The following is a 16760-nucleotide window of genomic DNA, read 5'->3' as shown; positions in this document are numbered from 1 at the left end:
GAAGCAGACATTTGAAGTAAGACTGCGCTGAGAGGAATTTTTAAGGCCTACATTCTTGCCTTTTTAGCTGTATCCCAGTGCTCATAGTTTGCTACTGAGCTGCATTTAGCAGCTATAAAGTGTTACAGGATTCAGGGAAGAACAACATGAAAGACTCCCAGAAGAAAAGGGGAGAAGGATTTGGAGAAAACAAATTTTAAAAATCAATAACAACAATAAACAAGTGAACAAAAGAGGACCTAAACTGCCTGTTCCTTGTCAGTATGGAAAAGATACACGATGTCTAAACTGAAAGACAGGGGCTTACTCCTGTCTCCCATTTGCTGTATGGGTGATGCTGGAGAGAATACTCCTGAAAGAATTTCTCAAACTGCCATACACCTTCATTTATACCCCATTTGCCCTAAAAAACACTGATAAAAGACTGGTCAGGTGCAGACTGTGCAAGTCTGTGTCTGCTGTGTGGGTGACAGCCCACCTGATGCTAGAGCAGCCCATCAGTTATGTGAAATGGGTGGCTAATAGAGCCTTCTCGTGCTGCTCCAGTAGCTGTTACTGACACTACACTAAAGGCGGTTGGGTCTCACTGTGCTGGGACTGTGTGGTTGTGTATCAGCACTGGCACTTGTGTGAAGGAGCTTCTGTCCTAACAGCAGATGTGTTGGCCATTGCCACAGGGAACATAAGTAGACCGATACTAGGTTTATTTTTATAGGTAAAAGTCTTAATAACAGAACAGAATTAGCACTGTGATGTGAGCTACTTCAGAAACATGTTATTCTTTTACTGCTAAAGTGTTATGAATATCACAAGAAATTTGATGAAACAGTATATTTCGCATTAGGATAGAGAGCATTTTTAATCACTAGTAGCCATTAATGGATATTAAACAACACTTATTGGAGGTACATGTTTTTTAACTAATGAATCTCAGTGTGATGAGTCTGGCTTTGAGTTCTGGAAGAGACAGTGGGGGAAATTTCTCATTCACAGGTTTTCATTTTTAATACGTACCTTGAGACTGGAAGAAAGCTGGTGTTCTGCCCAGATTCAGAGTAGACGAGCAGATTGAGCAGGGTAAATATAGCCTGATATAAATCATGGTGAGCATATGGAAAAAGCTGATTGAGGATTCAGCTGATAGGGAATTAAAGGCCACGAGTAAAATTAATTCTACTCAACATAGTTTTATGGAAAGTAGGGCTTGCGAAACAAATAGTTTATGAAAACCTGATTTTAATCTTCTATTATTTGATAAAATTACAAGTTTGGTAAGTTGATGCTGTTGATGAAATAGACAGTGAAAAGCATTTTAGTTGTTGCCATGTGAAACTGATTAGTAAATACAGAAATTTAACTATATAATGAAATGGACCAGACTTGAATGATCAGCAAACTAGTTAGAAGGTCTTAATTTGTAACTGTCACTAAAAAAGCATCAATGACTATGAGGTTTTCTCATAGGGTTCTCATGAGGAGCAATGCAAAGGCCAGTGAGATTTAACATTCTGTCTGCTGACTCTATCAGTTGTAATTCTACACGTTGAGATTAGCAGGTGGTCTGAAGGTTGGCAGAACAGCAATAACCCTGAAGACAAGACAGTCATTAAGGCAGATTGAGATGACTGAGTGAGCCAGATTTTTGTTTCTAAATACTGTGAGATGCAAATAATCCATCTAAGAAGGAAGCTAACAGGCCATGTGTTTCTGACCTAAAATGTCCAGATCTATGAGTCACAGCAAAAAGATCACTGGCACCAAAATGTGTTTTGTGATGCTGCCGAATGTTCTACCTCAGGTTCATGGGCACTTTCACTCCTTCAGTCATTGCCTGTTTGCAGCTTATTCATGAGAAGTGACCATATCATTTTTGAAATAAAAAACAAAAAGCAGGGAAAAATTACATGTCTTACGCTTGATCCTCCTTCTGAATACATAAGAAACTGTCCCACTGAGATCCAGTGTTACAGTTAATTATGAAATATTAATATACTTTATATTTTCATATTAACATTGGCTCCTGATTCCTACATGATAGCTTCAACCTTTAGTCCATGCTATCAGCACCTCAGCATGAGGAATAGAAGATATAGCAATTAGTATTTTATTATGTACATAAGAAGTGTGTAAGCATAGGGAATCTCTTTTTGTGCATATCAGTCAAAATCTGTGTTTTCCTATAAAAGGGTAGGACAACATGTCTGAGTTTTATGAGAGTTGTTAGATAAATCAGCTGGAGGAGAAGGCAATCTGCTATATAAATATTTCAGGTTTTGAAATTGAAGCATTTACGTTGATCTGCATTTAGAGGCCTGGCCTATTTTGGTGGATAATATTATGTCAAAACAGTGTTTAGTTCCAGTCAGCAGCTGTTGCATTTATACTAAATTATGTCAGATTTAATTATGAATGCATTCAACAAGAGCATGCAATTGTGCTGACAAATCTAAAATCATTTTCAGTTGAATATGTCCTATCACAAATCATCTGGGCATGTTTTCTCTCTGCAGTGACAAGCCAGTGTTCAAGCTCAGCTTTGTAACTCCTGCTACCTGTTGAATTTCCATATCACATCCAAACATCGCAGCAGCAAACTCAATAGATACCTTACAGGAACAATGCAATAGCAGCAGTAGATTATGGGGGGCATTTTCTCAAGGGTATTATTTCCACAGTCATTTAATTTAATTTAATTGCACATACCCAATACACTGCTTGTGTATTCATTTGCACTTGTTCAAAGGGAATGCAATTTAATTCTGAAATATCTCAAATTACTGCAATGCTCCCTTTGCACAATGAAAGAACAAGACTGTAAAGTGGATAATTAGATTCTCAGAGTTTCCTAAAGAGAATGAAATTTTGCTTGGGGAAGTAAAAATCTCAGTTCACTTGCAAAATAGTTCAAAGAGTGTTCTCTAAATCCTTGAGGTCAGATACCTTGTACACAGAGAATGTTTTGTGAAAACATACAGAGTTAAGAGTTGAACTTGCATTGATGAAATGAGGAGATTCATTAAAGATCAGGAAAGCAGTTTGTGGAAACCTAGTCCCTGTGAAGAAGAGCACACAGCTGTAGTCAGTCAAGTGAAGTCAGCGCAGGGACCATAGGAAGCCAACCAGCTTGCTCATGTGTTACCAGTGGAATGGAAGAAACATCTCTCCCCTTCCCTAGTCCAAACATTCAGCATTTTGAAGTGCTTATTTAAAATGTGAGAGGGTTCTGTTTATTTTTCTAGGAGAGTCTGTATCCATTTGTCATGTTTCTCTGCAGTGTACTATAATCACCTATTAGGTATTTTGGAGTTGGGCTGGCCACCTTGTCTATTTTGTATATGTATGCAAGTGTTAGAACTCAGGTGTTCTCTCTTCTGATGAGTTTTGTAATTACCATATCTACCATGATGAGTACATAGTTGTTTCAATATTATGTGTAGCAGTTTAGATGGCTTTGAACATAAAGAAGCAATTTGCTGTCTCACATGCTGCTCTAAGGGACTAGGTGGGCTAGTGACTTTGAAAGGGAGTAGGTGGGCATTCAGAGTTCTAATCTGCTAAAACTACATCAGATTATTATTCTCTATAGTATGTGCTGTTTTTTACTTAGGACTGATGATTTATCCTTCTTAGAAACCTCATCTGCATTTCCATTCAACAAATTTGTAGATATTCACTATTTAGAAGTTGCTGCAAATATTATGATGTAGGTGTCCTAAGAACTTCTGGATTTTGACTTCAGTAGAGTACATGGTGTAATCATTCCTGCATATTATAAGTATATTGCTGATATTTAACATGAGATCATTCCACTGTATCTACACGTTGATATTGTCTCTTTATCTACCAGGTTTCTTGTCTATATTTACATAACTATTCCAAGCTACCTAATCTAATGAAGTTGGACTTCATTCAGCAAGTGTGATTTACTCAATAGAGCCTAAAATCATGATGAAAAAGAAGAGCATATCTGCAAGCAAAGCTTCCTTGATTTTCTTTCTGTGCCAAATGATTTCTGCATTGGATGTACCTCTTGATTGTAAGTATTAACTTTCTAAATAAGTGCAGAAAATCAGACAAAAAAGTTCTGTACAGAAGGATGAAGATAGCTCCAACATGGAACTAAACATGGAGTGTGTTTGCTCAGTTCAGTCAGGACACTGTGATGATGAATTTACATGAATTTACTGAAAATTTTCAAAAACTGTCTATATAGAATGTCTTACATTATTAATTTGGGAAAGGTTACACAAATACACCAAAATTTAATTCATCTTTATTAAATAGGCATACCAAATAATTCATAACAATAGACAGCATTACATATATGATATATATATCATTATTTATTAAAGTGATCAAAATGAAGAAGGGCAGAGAAAGCTAGTTACATGCTATTTATCTGTGAAATTATGATCATATTGGCAATTTCAATTCGCCTGAAATGGGGGTGCAAAGATGGAGCCGGGCTCTTGTCAGCGGTGCTCAGTGCCAGGATAGGAGGCAATGGGCACAGACAGGAATGCAGGAGGTTCCTTCTGAACACCAGGCAGCACTGCTGTGCTGTGCAGTGACAGAGCACTGGCACAGACTGACCAGTGGCTGTGGAGTGCCCTCCTTGGAGAACTTCTGCAGCCACCTGGTCTTGGGCCTGGGCACCCTGCTCTGGGTGTTGCTGCTGAGCAGGATGGGCCAGATTGACCCAGAAGGACTTTCCAACCTCAGCCATTCTGTGATTCTGTATGAATTTGTTAAAAACCCTGGAGCTGATTTGATATCCAGTAAAATCTTCAAATACTCACATTGTGGAAGCATCTTTCTTTTTGATCCAGAAGAGTAAGTTAGTCTCTTATATTTTCTAAGCGGTATCTGAAAAAATTTAAGTACCCAACCTGATGATAAAAGCATATGAGATGAGAAGGAGGGGATAATCAGTTAGGAAACATCTAGAAGGGAGGAAATCCTAGGATCTGAAATTCTTATGTCTTATTCTGGACTGTGTTAGTAGGGAGCCTTAGAAATAATGCTCCATGCTGAAAAGGAAGCAATAGTAGCTACTGTCTTAAAGATGTAATAATTAATTCTATGAATTTATTCATGCTCCAGGTTGTTATTTTCTTCTTATTATAAGCATGATCACATTTTCAGAATTCAGTGAACCATGTTGCACCTCACATTGACTATTCATTTGTTAAACTAATTACCAGATAAGAGAACATCAGGGTTGGCATTAAATTGATGAATTAATACATCAGTAAATTCACCTATGATTCTAATCCTCATGGCTTTCTTTACACCCGTGGTTTTGACACTTGCCTACCTTCCACAAATGCATGTTTTTCTTTAATAATCATTGACATGAAGTGCAACTGCTTTGGTGTGATTTTCCACCTCCAAACATATTTTCAAGCCTCTCGAATCAATGACCTTTATTTCTGTAACATGATCAATATATCTAAATGACAAGACTTGTAGTGCTGTGAATGCCTTTAGTGCATTAAATTGAGGTTTATAGAAAGCCTTAGCAGTGTGATGAACAAAAGACTTTGTTTTCTAGATGTGATTTTTCTCCACAAATGTTTTTGCAGTCTAGACATATTGTTTTAACATCTTGTAGTTCAGAAACTAATGTAAATTGTGCAATATTCTAATATTTTCTGTAGTGAGCAGCATTTCAGGTTAAATTAACCAGAAATGCATCAACAGACAAAAATGAATAGCTGTTTTAGATGTATTACATTAACTCTCAATTAACATGTTCCATACTGTGTAACATTTAATTCTGTGTTTAGTACTGTATTTAGATCTGATAAAGTCAAAGACTTGAAATTTTGCCAAAAATTAGGTTAACGAAAAGTATGTTTATAATTACATTATTATTTTATATATAATGGTTAGAATGGTATCTGGGAGAGCACTAAAAGGACCGTGTTCTTCTTTCTGTGGGTCTTCCCCACACATCCACTGCAGAGACCCAGTGGTAAGATCATACTTGATTAGCTGATTAGGTTTCATTCATGTTAGGTTCCTATTCTCTTCACTCTCTCAAAGTAGATAATGGATGACTGATACTGTAGCTGCTTGAAAGCAGTTTATTTGCTCTAAAACATTATTGATGAGGAGATACATATGCAAAATATTTGAAATAAGCAATAAAGATGTGGCAACCAAGACAATTTATTCCCCTTAGTTATTTTTCAAACTAAAAGGGATAGCATGTCTGTTGAGCAAAATTAAATGCTTTCCCCTTTGTAAGAGTAATTTTAGCCTGAAGCTTTCTCTTTGTTCTTCTGTATGGTCATATGGGTAGATTGATTTTGACTGCAGCATGAGGATAATGCACTCCATTAATTCTAATTTGCTGTCTCCTCAGTAGCAACGTTTTGTGTCCTTATAAGGCCAAAATCTCAATGTTGTGGTTGCCCTTAAAAAGTCAGCACTTCAGAAAAGTTCCTCATGAACTTTCTGATGCTGGAAATTGCCACTGGAAGTTGAGGACCAGGTTACATCATCACCATTGTTACAATACTAAAAGTTTTCTTTTTAATCGTAACCAATTTACTTGTCAGAGATGCTTGTCTTCCCTCTCAAAAATTCTGATTTTCTTTTTACTAACAAATGTTTCTCTTTAATCTCCATTTGTCCATTCATCTGCTGATTCTGATGGGGGAATAAAAGCAAAACTTCTAGAAGAATGTAAGTTCCTGTCCACAACAATTAGACTGTGTGGTGGTGAAAATTAATACTGACCGTGTTGCAAACTGACTATGCAGTTCCGAAATGTGTGATTCTGACATTTTGCTCCTACTTTGTTTGCTGTAGCTAGATGCTTTGTGCATGCAGTGTTCAATAACTGCTACTTTATATAAATCCTTCTTGTATTTTGAACAAATGGATTGTATGATTTTTGATTGTATGCTATCTGAACATTAAAATTATAAATATCAGCATGAGCAATGTTTTAATACTACTTTCAGGAGTAAATATAGTTGATAAAAGAATAAAGTCTTTGGAATATAGTATATGTATTTTAAATGTCTGAGTTGGAGATATTATGTCCTTAAAAAACAGAATGTAATGTTTTGCTGGTAAGCCAAATCCTCTGTGGGATGTTCTAATGCAGCTCTGGAGTCCTGGTCAATTTAATGAGTTTTAAGTTCAGTTCATAGCAGGCAGCCTTCAGGTCTTTTATGTGCATCAGGTGGAATATACCATATGTGGTTCATTGCTCATGTCACGTCCCTTTTCAGAGTATTCTTGCTTTTCCCACAGAAGCAACTGATTGGTACTGACTCATGAACTGACTTTGAGAGGGAAAAGGGCTACCTTCACTGCCTCTCTAAGTACACAAAAACTCATCATCAATTAACATCATTGCCATCATTATTTAATCACATTTCTCCTCTGCAGTGAGGAAGAAGAGCAAAACCTAGCTGTGCATGGCCTGTTCTTCCCTGCTTACCTGTTAGATCTCATTATGATGCATGCCATGATCTGAATTTTCTTTCTGGCGATTTCTTATGGCAGTGCTTTACAGACCACTATCTCTTTCTTCAGAATTCTTTCTCCATATATAATTGTAGGGAAGGCTTAAAATAAAAAGTCCCAGATTTATAACTTTATCTAGCTAGAGTGAGGTATGAGGATAGAGATAACTCTAATGATTGAAATACTTTGACTAGAAATGACCCCAGAGCACTAGCAGAATGTATTGCTGGGCAATTTGCTAAAATTTACACAGGATGTTAGCAAGGATGTTATTAAACTGTTTCCTTTAGTTGACACCACTCTATAAACAGATTGATAATGCTGAGGAAGTCACATTTCTCACTATCTTAATGTCACAAACAGCATTTATCTATGAAAAATACACATAATTAATAGATTATAAACTACTTTAAATAGGTAGGCATCATCCACTTTGTCAAGCAAATAGACTCCGCTTTATGTCACTAATTTTGAAATTATCCATAAATCATAAATATTAAATATTTGCTTCTCTTGGGGCAATTCATGAGATTGACTGTATTTGTATTATTTTTATCTTAGAAGTATTGTTAATAGACTTTTTCTTCATGTTTTCTCTATTTGGAAACTCTTAGGTTCTATTTTTGACATCCTTTATGCACTTTTTTATTTCTAACATTTTTTACTCCTGAAAAGTAGTTCCTCAAAGCATGCTTTGTAGATTAATTCAATATGTTGAGCACAATAAAGCTATGAAAAGGTTACAACCATAGGGAATATACAAATATATCAAATATTTTAACAAGCAAAAGAAATATAGAGATTTTTTCTCCTCCTGTGCGTTAAAAACGTTTTATGTGGATTTATATCTCACAACTGTTCATTTGGGATGTCTTGGACTTAGAATTCAAGTGTCCATTAACTTCATGAAGATCTGTTGAAATCTGATGAGTAGAAATGATATCCATAAAGCTTCTTGTCTGAGATTCTCCTCCCCAGTAAAGTGATACAGCTCAACTGGAAGTTAATAGCAACACTAGTCCATAGGAGGAGAAGGCGTCAGGCTCCAAGTACAAAGGATACTTTAATCCAATGCTTTTGTTGATGATTTTGCTACTTGTAGTTCTGCTTTCTCCAAAATCTTACAAGTTTGTCTTGCTGATTATTTTAAGATATTATTAAATTCCTCTCTGTTTCTTATATTCTACAATGAAGTGTCTCAACCTCCAACGATAACTCAGCAGTCTCCAAAAGATTACATTGTTGACCCTCGAGAGAATATTGTAATACAGTGTGAAGCAAAAGGAAAACCACCTCCTAGGTTAGTAGTGACTTATTTTGCTTAAATATGCATGTGCCCCCACCCCTGTAATTTATACAGCTGGCAGAAAGTGGCGTGTATTTGACTATTCTTATCCTTGAGATTTAAACTTTTCTGCAGTCATCAAGTAATTGTAGCATGTTTGTTTATTTTCACCTCAGAGCTCTAACAAAAACAAAGTAATACTAGATTATTAAAGGAGCAGGTAGGTAAATGCCTATGGAAAAGGCATGCCTTCTATAAGATGGAACCCAATCCTGATTCAGGCAGAGCATCTAAGAAGAATCCACGATGAATAAATTTAGAGTGAATTCAAATTTAATGTTTTCTAAAACACTCTTTATGAAGTTCGTCTTGAAATACATACATATTGTATCATAATTTGATTACTAAGTATCTGTTATCTAAATTATAAGGCCTTCATTAACCAGGTGTATTTCATAACCTTGAGTTCTGCGCTTAGCAAAAATAGCAATGCTATGTTCAGATGAGATTCCTGATCATATTCCATGTTAATACTCAGCATCAGTATTTGAAATTAGGAGCTTCTGCTCCTAATATATGTTGAATGCCTCCACTGGAAGCAGCAGAAGCAGTGATTTATTCTGTCATTACTAGTAACTGCTTCTGATTTCTGGGTCACTAAACAGAAGTATGCATCTTAGTTCTCAGTAGTATTACACTACAATTTACTCACAAGGTTAACCTATAATTACTTCTCAGACACACACCGAGCTCATTAGATGTACTTCATGTGAATAACCAGGGTTTTTCTGCATTATTCTTTCTGGTTGCTTTCAGACCATAGTCATACTGGGTGGCAAAATGGCAAAGAAGTGTATTTTCTGTGATAGTCTCACCCTTTGTAGTGTTCTGTTAATGGTGGAATGCCACAATGCTGCTGTTTTTACAAGTATTTTAGGTTAGCTGGCATGTCAAGACTCTGAGCATTGACCTGGAGGACGGAATGATTACTGTATGTTTTGAGACATCTGTACCGCTTCTGCAGATGCTTCTTTTGAGTATCTTTTTTGGGTTGGATCTACCAAAGAAGCTAAGAGCACAGTCCATGAGACTGAGTATATCAGTGCTATTGCAGGGCTCTCTGCTGTACAGCCTCACCTTTCCCATCAAATCTGTGACTGTCTTGTTCTCCTGACAGAAGAAAGGACAGGATTTAAGTGCAGATTTTTCTAAGGGAGAAAAATAGGTTGTTCTTAGTTCTGCAGACTTAAAAAACATGAGATAGCCGAATAAATTAGTTCGGTAACCAACCTGATCCATTGGTCTTGAATCTGGTTCTGCAAATGCATATTGTAATTTTAACTGCTTCAAAGCTCTGAAGACCAGCTTTCTCAGCCAGTGAATTGTTTTGTTAATCCACAGTGACTTCTTATTAGTGAGAGCTGGCACAAAGATTGGTGGATATGCTGCTACCTTTTGCTTGAGCTGGAAAGATTCTACTTTTATGTACCTGAACTTCAGGGGTGTGCCATCTCTCATTTGACGCTGTGTTACAGTTCCCACACTCCTCAGTATGTTGGTAGCCGGAGACTACAGACACTCTGCATTCTGCAGCTTTACCTGCAGAGCCCTGAGAATCAGGTTCACTTTCCATTCAGTGTGCGCCCAAGTCCTCCCCTAAACACTACTCAAATGTAAAAAGTATGAGAACTGTCATTTGCAGTATCCAAAACCGAGTGCTCAAAACTTCACAGGCATTGGTCTAGTTCTGTGTAACCATACTTGTGACCATTAACAAATTGTAATTAAAAATTAAAAACCTTAATTAAAAATTAAAGAATCAGTGTTTGCAGTAGTGTAAGTTGCATGCTGTGAATCTTTGCTTTTTACAGTTTCTTAAATGAATTCTAATAGTCTTCATTTTTAGTGGCTTTTGAAGCATCTTCTGTTTTGAGTAACACCAATATAAACCAGATTAATTATGGACTACCAGGCTGCAAAATTTCATTTAATAAATGACACTTTTGTGTTAGAATACTGAAAAGGAACCAAACTCACTGCAGTCTTTAATTCACATGCTGAACTTTAAAAGGACCAAACCAATTAAGAGAAACGGTTTCCTGCTGGGCCCTGAGATGACACATTTCAGCCCAGAGCCAGTTTTTAAAGGCAGGTTTATAAAACCTTTCAACAATAGCTTTTAAAATGGAAATGCTAATGCTGCTTTAGCAGTATCAGTTCTAGCAGATGCTACTGTATCGTCTTTAGTAGAAAAGAAATCAATTCTTTTTCATATACGATTAACTTCTGCATTTTTTAATGTAATTTTAAAATAAAACTGCTGGCTTTGAAATGGTTTCTGTTAACAAGTCAAGCCAAGTCTGTTATCTCAGAATTTTGCCAGATCTTTTGTATTAAAAAAGAGCTATATTTACTTTATTGGTTGATTTAGTTTGGGAACAATTCTTGCTTTCCTGCTAAAAAATAAATACCATTTATTACTGAAAATGACTTTTTTTTTTTTTTTTTTATCTTTGTAATCTACAAGTGGTAACCCAAGAAGCAACTTTTCTTTTTGCTTTTATTATGTAGTTTCTCCTGGACACGCAATGGAACTCATTTTGATATAGATAAAGATGCACAGGTAACAATGAAGCCAAATTCAGGAACCCTTGTTGTAAATATTATGAATGGTGTGAAGGCAGAAGCATATGAAGGAGTGTACCAGTGTACAGCAAGGAATGAAAGAGGAGCAGCCATTTCCAACAATATTGTTATACGGCCATCTAGTAAGTTAAAATCTAAAATGAATAAAACATGAATGCCTTACATTTGCTTGTTTTCTTGTGGATATTTTGCTTCATGTTCTTCTTTTGTCTTAAAAAGATAACCTTTTAACTCAGCAAAGTGATAATATTAGAAAGGTGTTGTATAATTGCTAATATTCTGATTTGATGATGCCTCTCCCAAATCCCTTAAAATATTTAGTAACCAAAATGCTTTCCTGATTTTTTTTCTTAGTATAACTTCATGATCTAAGATGTTTAAAATTGAGTTGTATTTATGAAATTAAAATTGGAATAAAAAGTTTAAATCCTGAATGCTCCTATCTGGTACAGTCAACATTTGCTTTCTTTCTGATGGATGTATTCCATAGTTTTTATAATTGCTTTAATTCAGAGCAGATAAAGCTCAAAGATTTAAAGTAATTGCAAACTGCTTCTACAGCTTTTCTCAGATCAGTTTTTCAGTTTTTCAGACTTCTTAGCTTAAAATGTTCCATTCTCACAAGTTTTATTAAAGCATCTGTAATACTATTTCAGGAGGTTTTTTTTTTCTTCTCATTTTGAGTATTACTTTTTGTTTATCATAATTAAAATTTTCTGATACTTTTGTAGATCCATTGGTGATTAGGCAAACTATTTTGTATCAGTGATTATACATTTAGTGAATTATTGCTGTAAAAATTATTTTAAATAATCTGTTTTTCCCCCCATGAAAACATTTAAAAAATCAAAATTAAATATTTAGTAAAGTTTTAACATATTTACTTACTGATGCTTTTAGTTCTTGTCATTTTCTGGAATTCTATGTACATTTCTTCCTTAAATTCTAGATTTTTTTTTTCTCAATTCATAGTTTGTGTGTGTTAAAATTATTTTCTATAGGGTCTCCTTTGTGGACAAAAGAAAAACTAGAACCAAATCATGTTCGGGAAGGTGATTCTCTAGTACTAAACTGCAGACCTCCTGTTGGCTTACCACCACCTATAATATTTTGGATGGATAATGGTGAGTTTGCTTTTTATATAGACTTAGTTTATGTTTACATTGCACAATTTTTCTATGTAGGTGACTGTTGCTTACCAAGGCCACAGGTGATGGAGTTTCCCTCTAAGTTAAAATACAGACTTTCTAGTTCTGTAGTGAATAAACAAGAAAACATGCAGCCTGAAAGCATGAAGCCAGAATTAGCTGGAGATCTTAATGTAAGCTGTGGATTAACACAGTGGGGAAGAATGGAAAGACAGGGGAGCTTTAGAGAAAATTTCAGAAGGTCTGTGTATTTACAAACCTACAAAAGAATAATGGAAAAAATGTGGAGTCTGCAGATCATAACAATAGAGAGAAATTATAGTTGAAATAAATGTTTTCTTGTTTTTCCTCAGCTTTCCAAAGGCTGCCTCAAAGTGAAAGAGTTTCCCAAGGTCTCAATGGAGACCTTTACTTTTCTAATGTGCAACCAGAGGACACCCGTGAGGACTATATCTGCTATGCGAGATTTAATCATACACAAACTATACAGCAGAAACAACCCATTTCTGTAAAAGTCTTTTCAAGTAGGTATTGCATCACCTAATACTTACATACATGCATGGTGTTTATCCAGAATTATCAGGTGACTTGTCAAATTTTAATAGTTTTATGCTAGAGACTTTGTTGGTTTAATTCTGAATAAGAAATTGCATTACTTTTTAAAGCTTAAAATGTAATCTCCAGTTTTCTTGGTGTATAATCTGTTTTAAAAGCTGTCTTTTTTCCTTTTATTAAGCTTTGTCTTTTGAAGAAACATTTTCTAGGATTTGAATGATTGAAAAAATATAGTGTAAGAATAACTTTTTAAGTGGTTTTCATAGTGAAGAATATCAATCTGTTACGGCTGTAACTATCCAAATAAATTAATCAATCATTTGATTAACTCACCGTGGCCATAACATCACCTTTTGATTCCCGATACTTTGATTTATCCCTCCTGTATGCATTCTTCATGATATTCTGTTTATTTCAGTGGATTCATTGAATGACACTATAGCTGCTAATTTGAGTGACACTGATATTTATGGTGGTGAGTTATACTGGTCCTCACTGATACTCCTTGTTTCACAGTAGTATTTAGTTAACTAACTTTACCTTCGTAGCTGCTTAACCTTTTGCTTCCTTTTCAATTTCTAATGAAGGTCTCTATTAGTACTGGTGATAATACATGCAAAATGGACTGCACAGTCCTTTCAACTTGTTAATGTTTTAATGTTACTGTAATATATGTCTCATAAAAAATACCAGCTCCTAAGATAAATGAGTCCTTTCACACTGGGGCGGATTTTTCAAGTCGTCTATTTGCTTCTGAATTATGTTACTTTTTAATATTTTTTTCTCCAACTATTAGTTTGGTATGTTCATTATCACTGGGACTATTCAATATCACGTACTGCATAATAGATAACAACAATTAAGCATCTAACAGATACACTTTATATTTAATAACTTCTTGAATGTACCATTCATTTTTAAAGTATTTCATAAATGTCAAACTGAACTGAAATTGATTAAAATCTAAACACCTTAATACTATCTGTGTAAATAACATTGCAGGGAAAAGATATGTTTGTTTGCTTGGTGTTTGAACTTTTCATTAATCTGTGTTGAATAGTGCTTTGTGTATTGCAAATTAAATCCAGCTGAACAGGTATCTGTGCTTAGCAAGGCTGACTGTGGGGTAAGATTGATGCCACAGCATTTGAGCATCTGGAATTCCCCACTTAATGCTGTTTGAAATAAATGCATAACGTTTGTTCTGCTTTGTCTTTCTGTCAAGTGAGTCTATGTGTATGTTAAATTGTAACTTACTATAATCTGAACTGCATCAGGGACACAGAATATTTTAATTCTTTGCATAAAAATAAGCTTTCATTCAAGAACAAACAATAACTATGAAGCTGAGTGCAGAATGATAGTTAGTAAAGAGCACAATTAATTGGTTCACAACTCAGAAATACGAGAGAATTCTTTGAATTTTCATAGTCTTGCAAAGTGAGACAGTGATCTTTGGAAGTGAAGAAACTGGGTAGACTACTAAGAGCCCGTGACTACTGACTGTGCTTGTTATGCTTTGCTCCCAGCTTTAAGTTGCTCAGGTACTACTTTTAAGGAATTCATGACAAATACCATATTAAAATTAAGTGCTCTCTTTATGTCAGTCTGTCAATAAATCCTGGCCCTGTCCACATTAAAAAACAAAGATAAATAACTGTAGGTTAATACAGTGATTCAGACTGGTGCTACACTTTAGGGCAAGTTGATCCTTTATTTTAAAATAACTTTAAAAGAACATTGACAGGAAGGCACATGAGACGACATAGTAGACTTCAGAATACTGACTATAATGTCGGAAACAGGTCTTATAGCTGTCTGTTTGCTATGGTTACTTCTTGTGGACAATCAGTGTTCCGTTATTACCAGAGAGGGTAATGGTTGGAATTTAGATTGAGTATATAGTAAGAGGAGAAGACAGAGCTAAATTTCTAGAGATTTCTCACATTTTATAGAAAATGTTGAACAAAACATATTTGAAACTGAAGCATACCTCTTGACAACTTTGTTTATATTTCTGAATTTAGTTACTTTGCTTTATTAGTGTTTTGATGGAAGCCCAGAAACTTTTGGTAACTTTCAATCTTTTGCAGACTGCGGCGGGTCAAGCTCAGTATACATCCATACATTTGTTGCTTATGTAAACCCTATGTATCAAAAGCTGCCCTCAGCAAACAAATGAGGTTTTTTTGTAGAATCATAGAATGGCTTGGGTTGGAAGGAACCCTAAAAACCATCTTCTTTCAGCCCTCCTGCCACTCATCAGACCAGGGCCCAATCCAACCTGACCTTGAGCACCTCCAGGGATGGTCCATTAAAAGCCTCTCTGAACAAACTCTACCAGTGCTTCACCATGCTTTGCATAAAGAATTTCTTCCTAACATCTAACAAAAATCTCTCCTCTTTTAGTTTATAGCCATTCCCCGTTGTCCTATCACTGTCTGCCCATGTAAAAAGTCAGTCTTCCTCCAGTATGTAAGCTCTCTCCAACTACTGAAAGGCTGCATTGAGCCTTCTCTTCACGTGTGTGTTCAAAATTCTAGCATTTACTAGGTTGAAATATGATTCTGGTATGTCTGTCAAAAGCCTAACTTGTTAAACTGTGTATTTATGTGACATGATATTTTTTATTTAAACGGACTATGTGTATCAAAATTTATGTCCAAAATGTGAGAATAGATGTGTGCATTTGATCATTATTAAAATAAAATCTGGAAATTAATTGTTTTAACTTTTCTTGTTCCAGCCAAGCCAGTTACAGAAAGGCCACCAGTCCTTCTTACACCAACAGGCAGCACAAGTAACAAAGTGGAACTGAGAGGAAATGTTCTTTTGTTGGAATGCATTGCAGCAGGATTGTGAGTGACTTTTTATTCCATGTTTTTCTAAACAGAAGTACAGTATTGGTGGAGTATTTTCCAGAGATAATTGAAAAGTTAACACTTATAATCTTAAGGATATAAAGAAACAGAAATATAAAATAGAAAGAGGACTTGAAGGAAGTCTTCCATTTTCTCTAAAATCAGCAGATTTTAAAGCCAGCTATGAACTTAAATGTTTTTCTCATTTTATTAAATATTTGAGATGGCCTCTGCTTTTAGGACACGAGCAAGAAAAGTCATAAGGTAACATTGGATGCTTGTCTCCATGTCTGAAGAATTTCTTTCAGGAAACAAGTCTGATTTCTTCCTAACTATACAGCCACTAGGCTCTCAAATGGCATAAATGAAAAAAAAAAAAAAAAAAAAAAGATAAGAATATACTGATATAATCTGAAAAGGCTGCTCGCGTATGCTAATAAATACTTAGGAGATCATCAAGGTGGGAGTTGTCAGAACATACCTTCAGCGATTTACATCCAACTTCTCATTGTAATTGAGTTTAATTGGTACTCGTTTCTTCAGTGTAATGCATGTTTGCCTTCAGTGCTTATTGTGCAAGTGAAAAATTACCAAAGAACAATTTAGTTTCATGAACTAGTTTGGTCTTAAATCATTTCATTCTCAGGAAGAAAATGGTTCAGTTACTGTAGTACTGGAAAATTTGCAGTACCAATTTATTTCAAAAACTATAAATATATTTACAGTACACAAAAACATTCAGTGCAGATCACTCTGACGTAGCAGTGAGGTAAACCAGCA

The 16760-nt window shown here is 35.3% G+C and overlaps 1 protein-coding gene across 19 annotated transcripts in view; it reads left to right on the top strand.

Moving 5' to 3' along the window:
• NRCAM (neuronal cell adhesion molecule) overlaps positions 1–16760 on the top strand; it is a 141489-nt gene that overhangs the window by 69456 nt on the left and 55273 nt on the right. For 8 of the 19 annotated variants that reach the window (XM_052668492.1, XM_052668497.1, XM_052668490.1 and 5 more), the window contains exons 1-7: positions 3889–4036; positions 8680–8785; positions 11342–11538; positions 12418–12540; positions 12918–13088; positions 13538–13594; positions 15866–15977. In XM_052668492.1, the coding sequence (XP_052524452.1) occupies positions 3946–4036; positions 8680–8785; positions 11342–11538; positions 12418–12540; positions 12918–13088; positions 13538–13594; positions 15866–15977 (857 nt within the window). In that variant the 5' untranslated portion in view covers positions 3889–3945. Of the gene's footprint in view, positions 1–3847; positions 4037–6675; positions 6694–8679; positions 8786–11341; positions 11539–12417; positions 12541–12917; positions 13089–13537; positions 13595–15865; positions 15978–16760 lie in introns of those variants that run through there. The other 11 variants (XM_052668489.1, XM_052668487.1, XM_052668486.1 and 8 more) reach the window with 4 other exon arrangements.

Source organism: Tympanuchus pallidicinctus, unplaced genomic scaffold, assembly GCF_026119805.1.
Source record: "Tympanuchus pallidicinctus isolate F22 unplaced genomic scaffold, pur_lepc_1.0 scaffold8, whole genome shotgun sequence".
NCBI classification, from domain to species: Eukaryota; Metazoa; Chordata; class Aves; order Galliformes; family Phasianidae; genus Tympanuchus; species Tympanuchus pallidicinctus.
The sequence above is the reverse complement of the archived record's forward strand: the minus strand, read 5'-3'. Positions and strand labels throughout refer to the sequence as shown.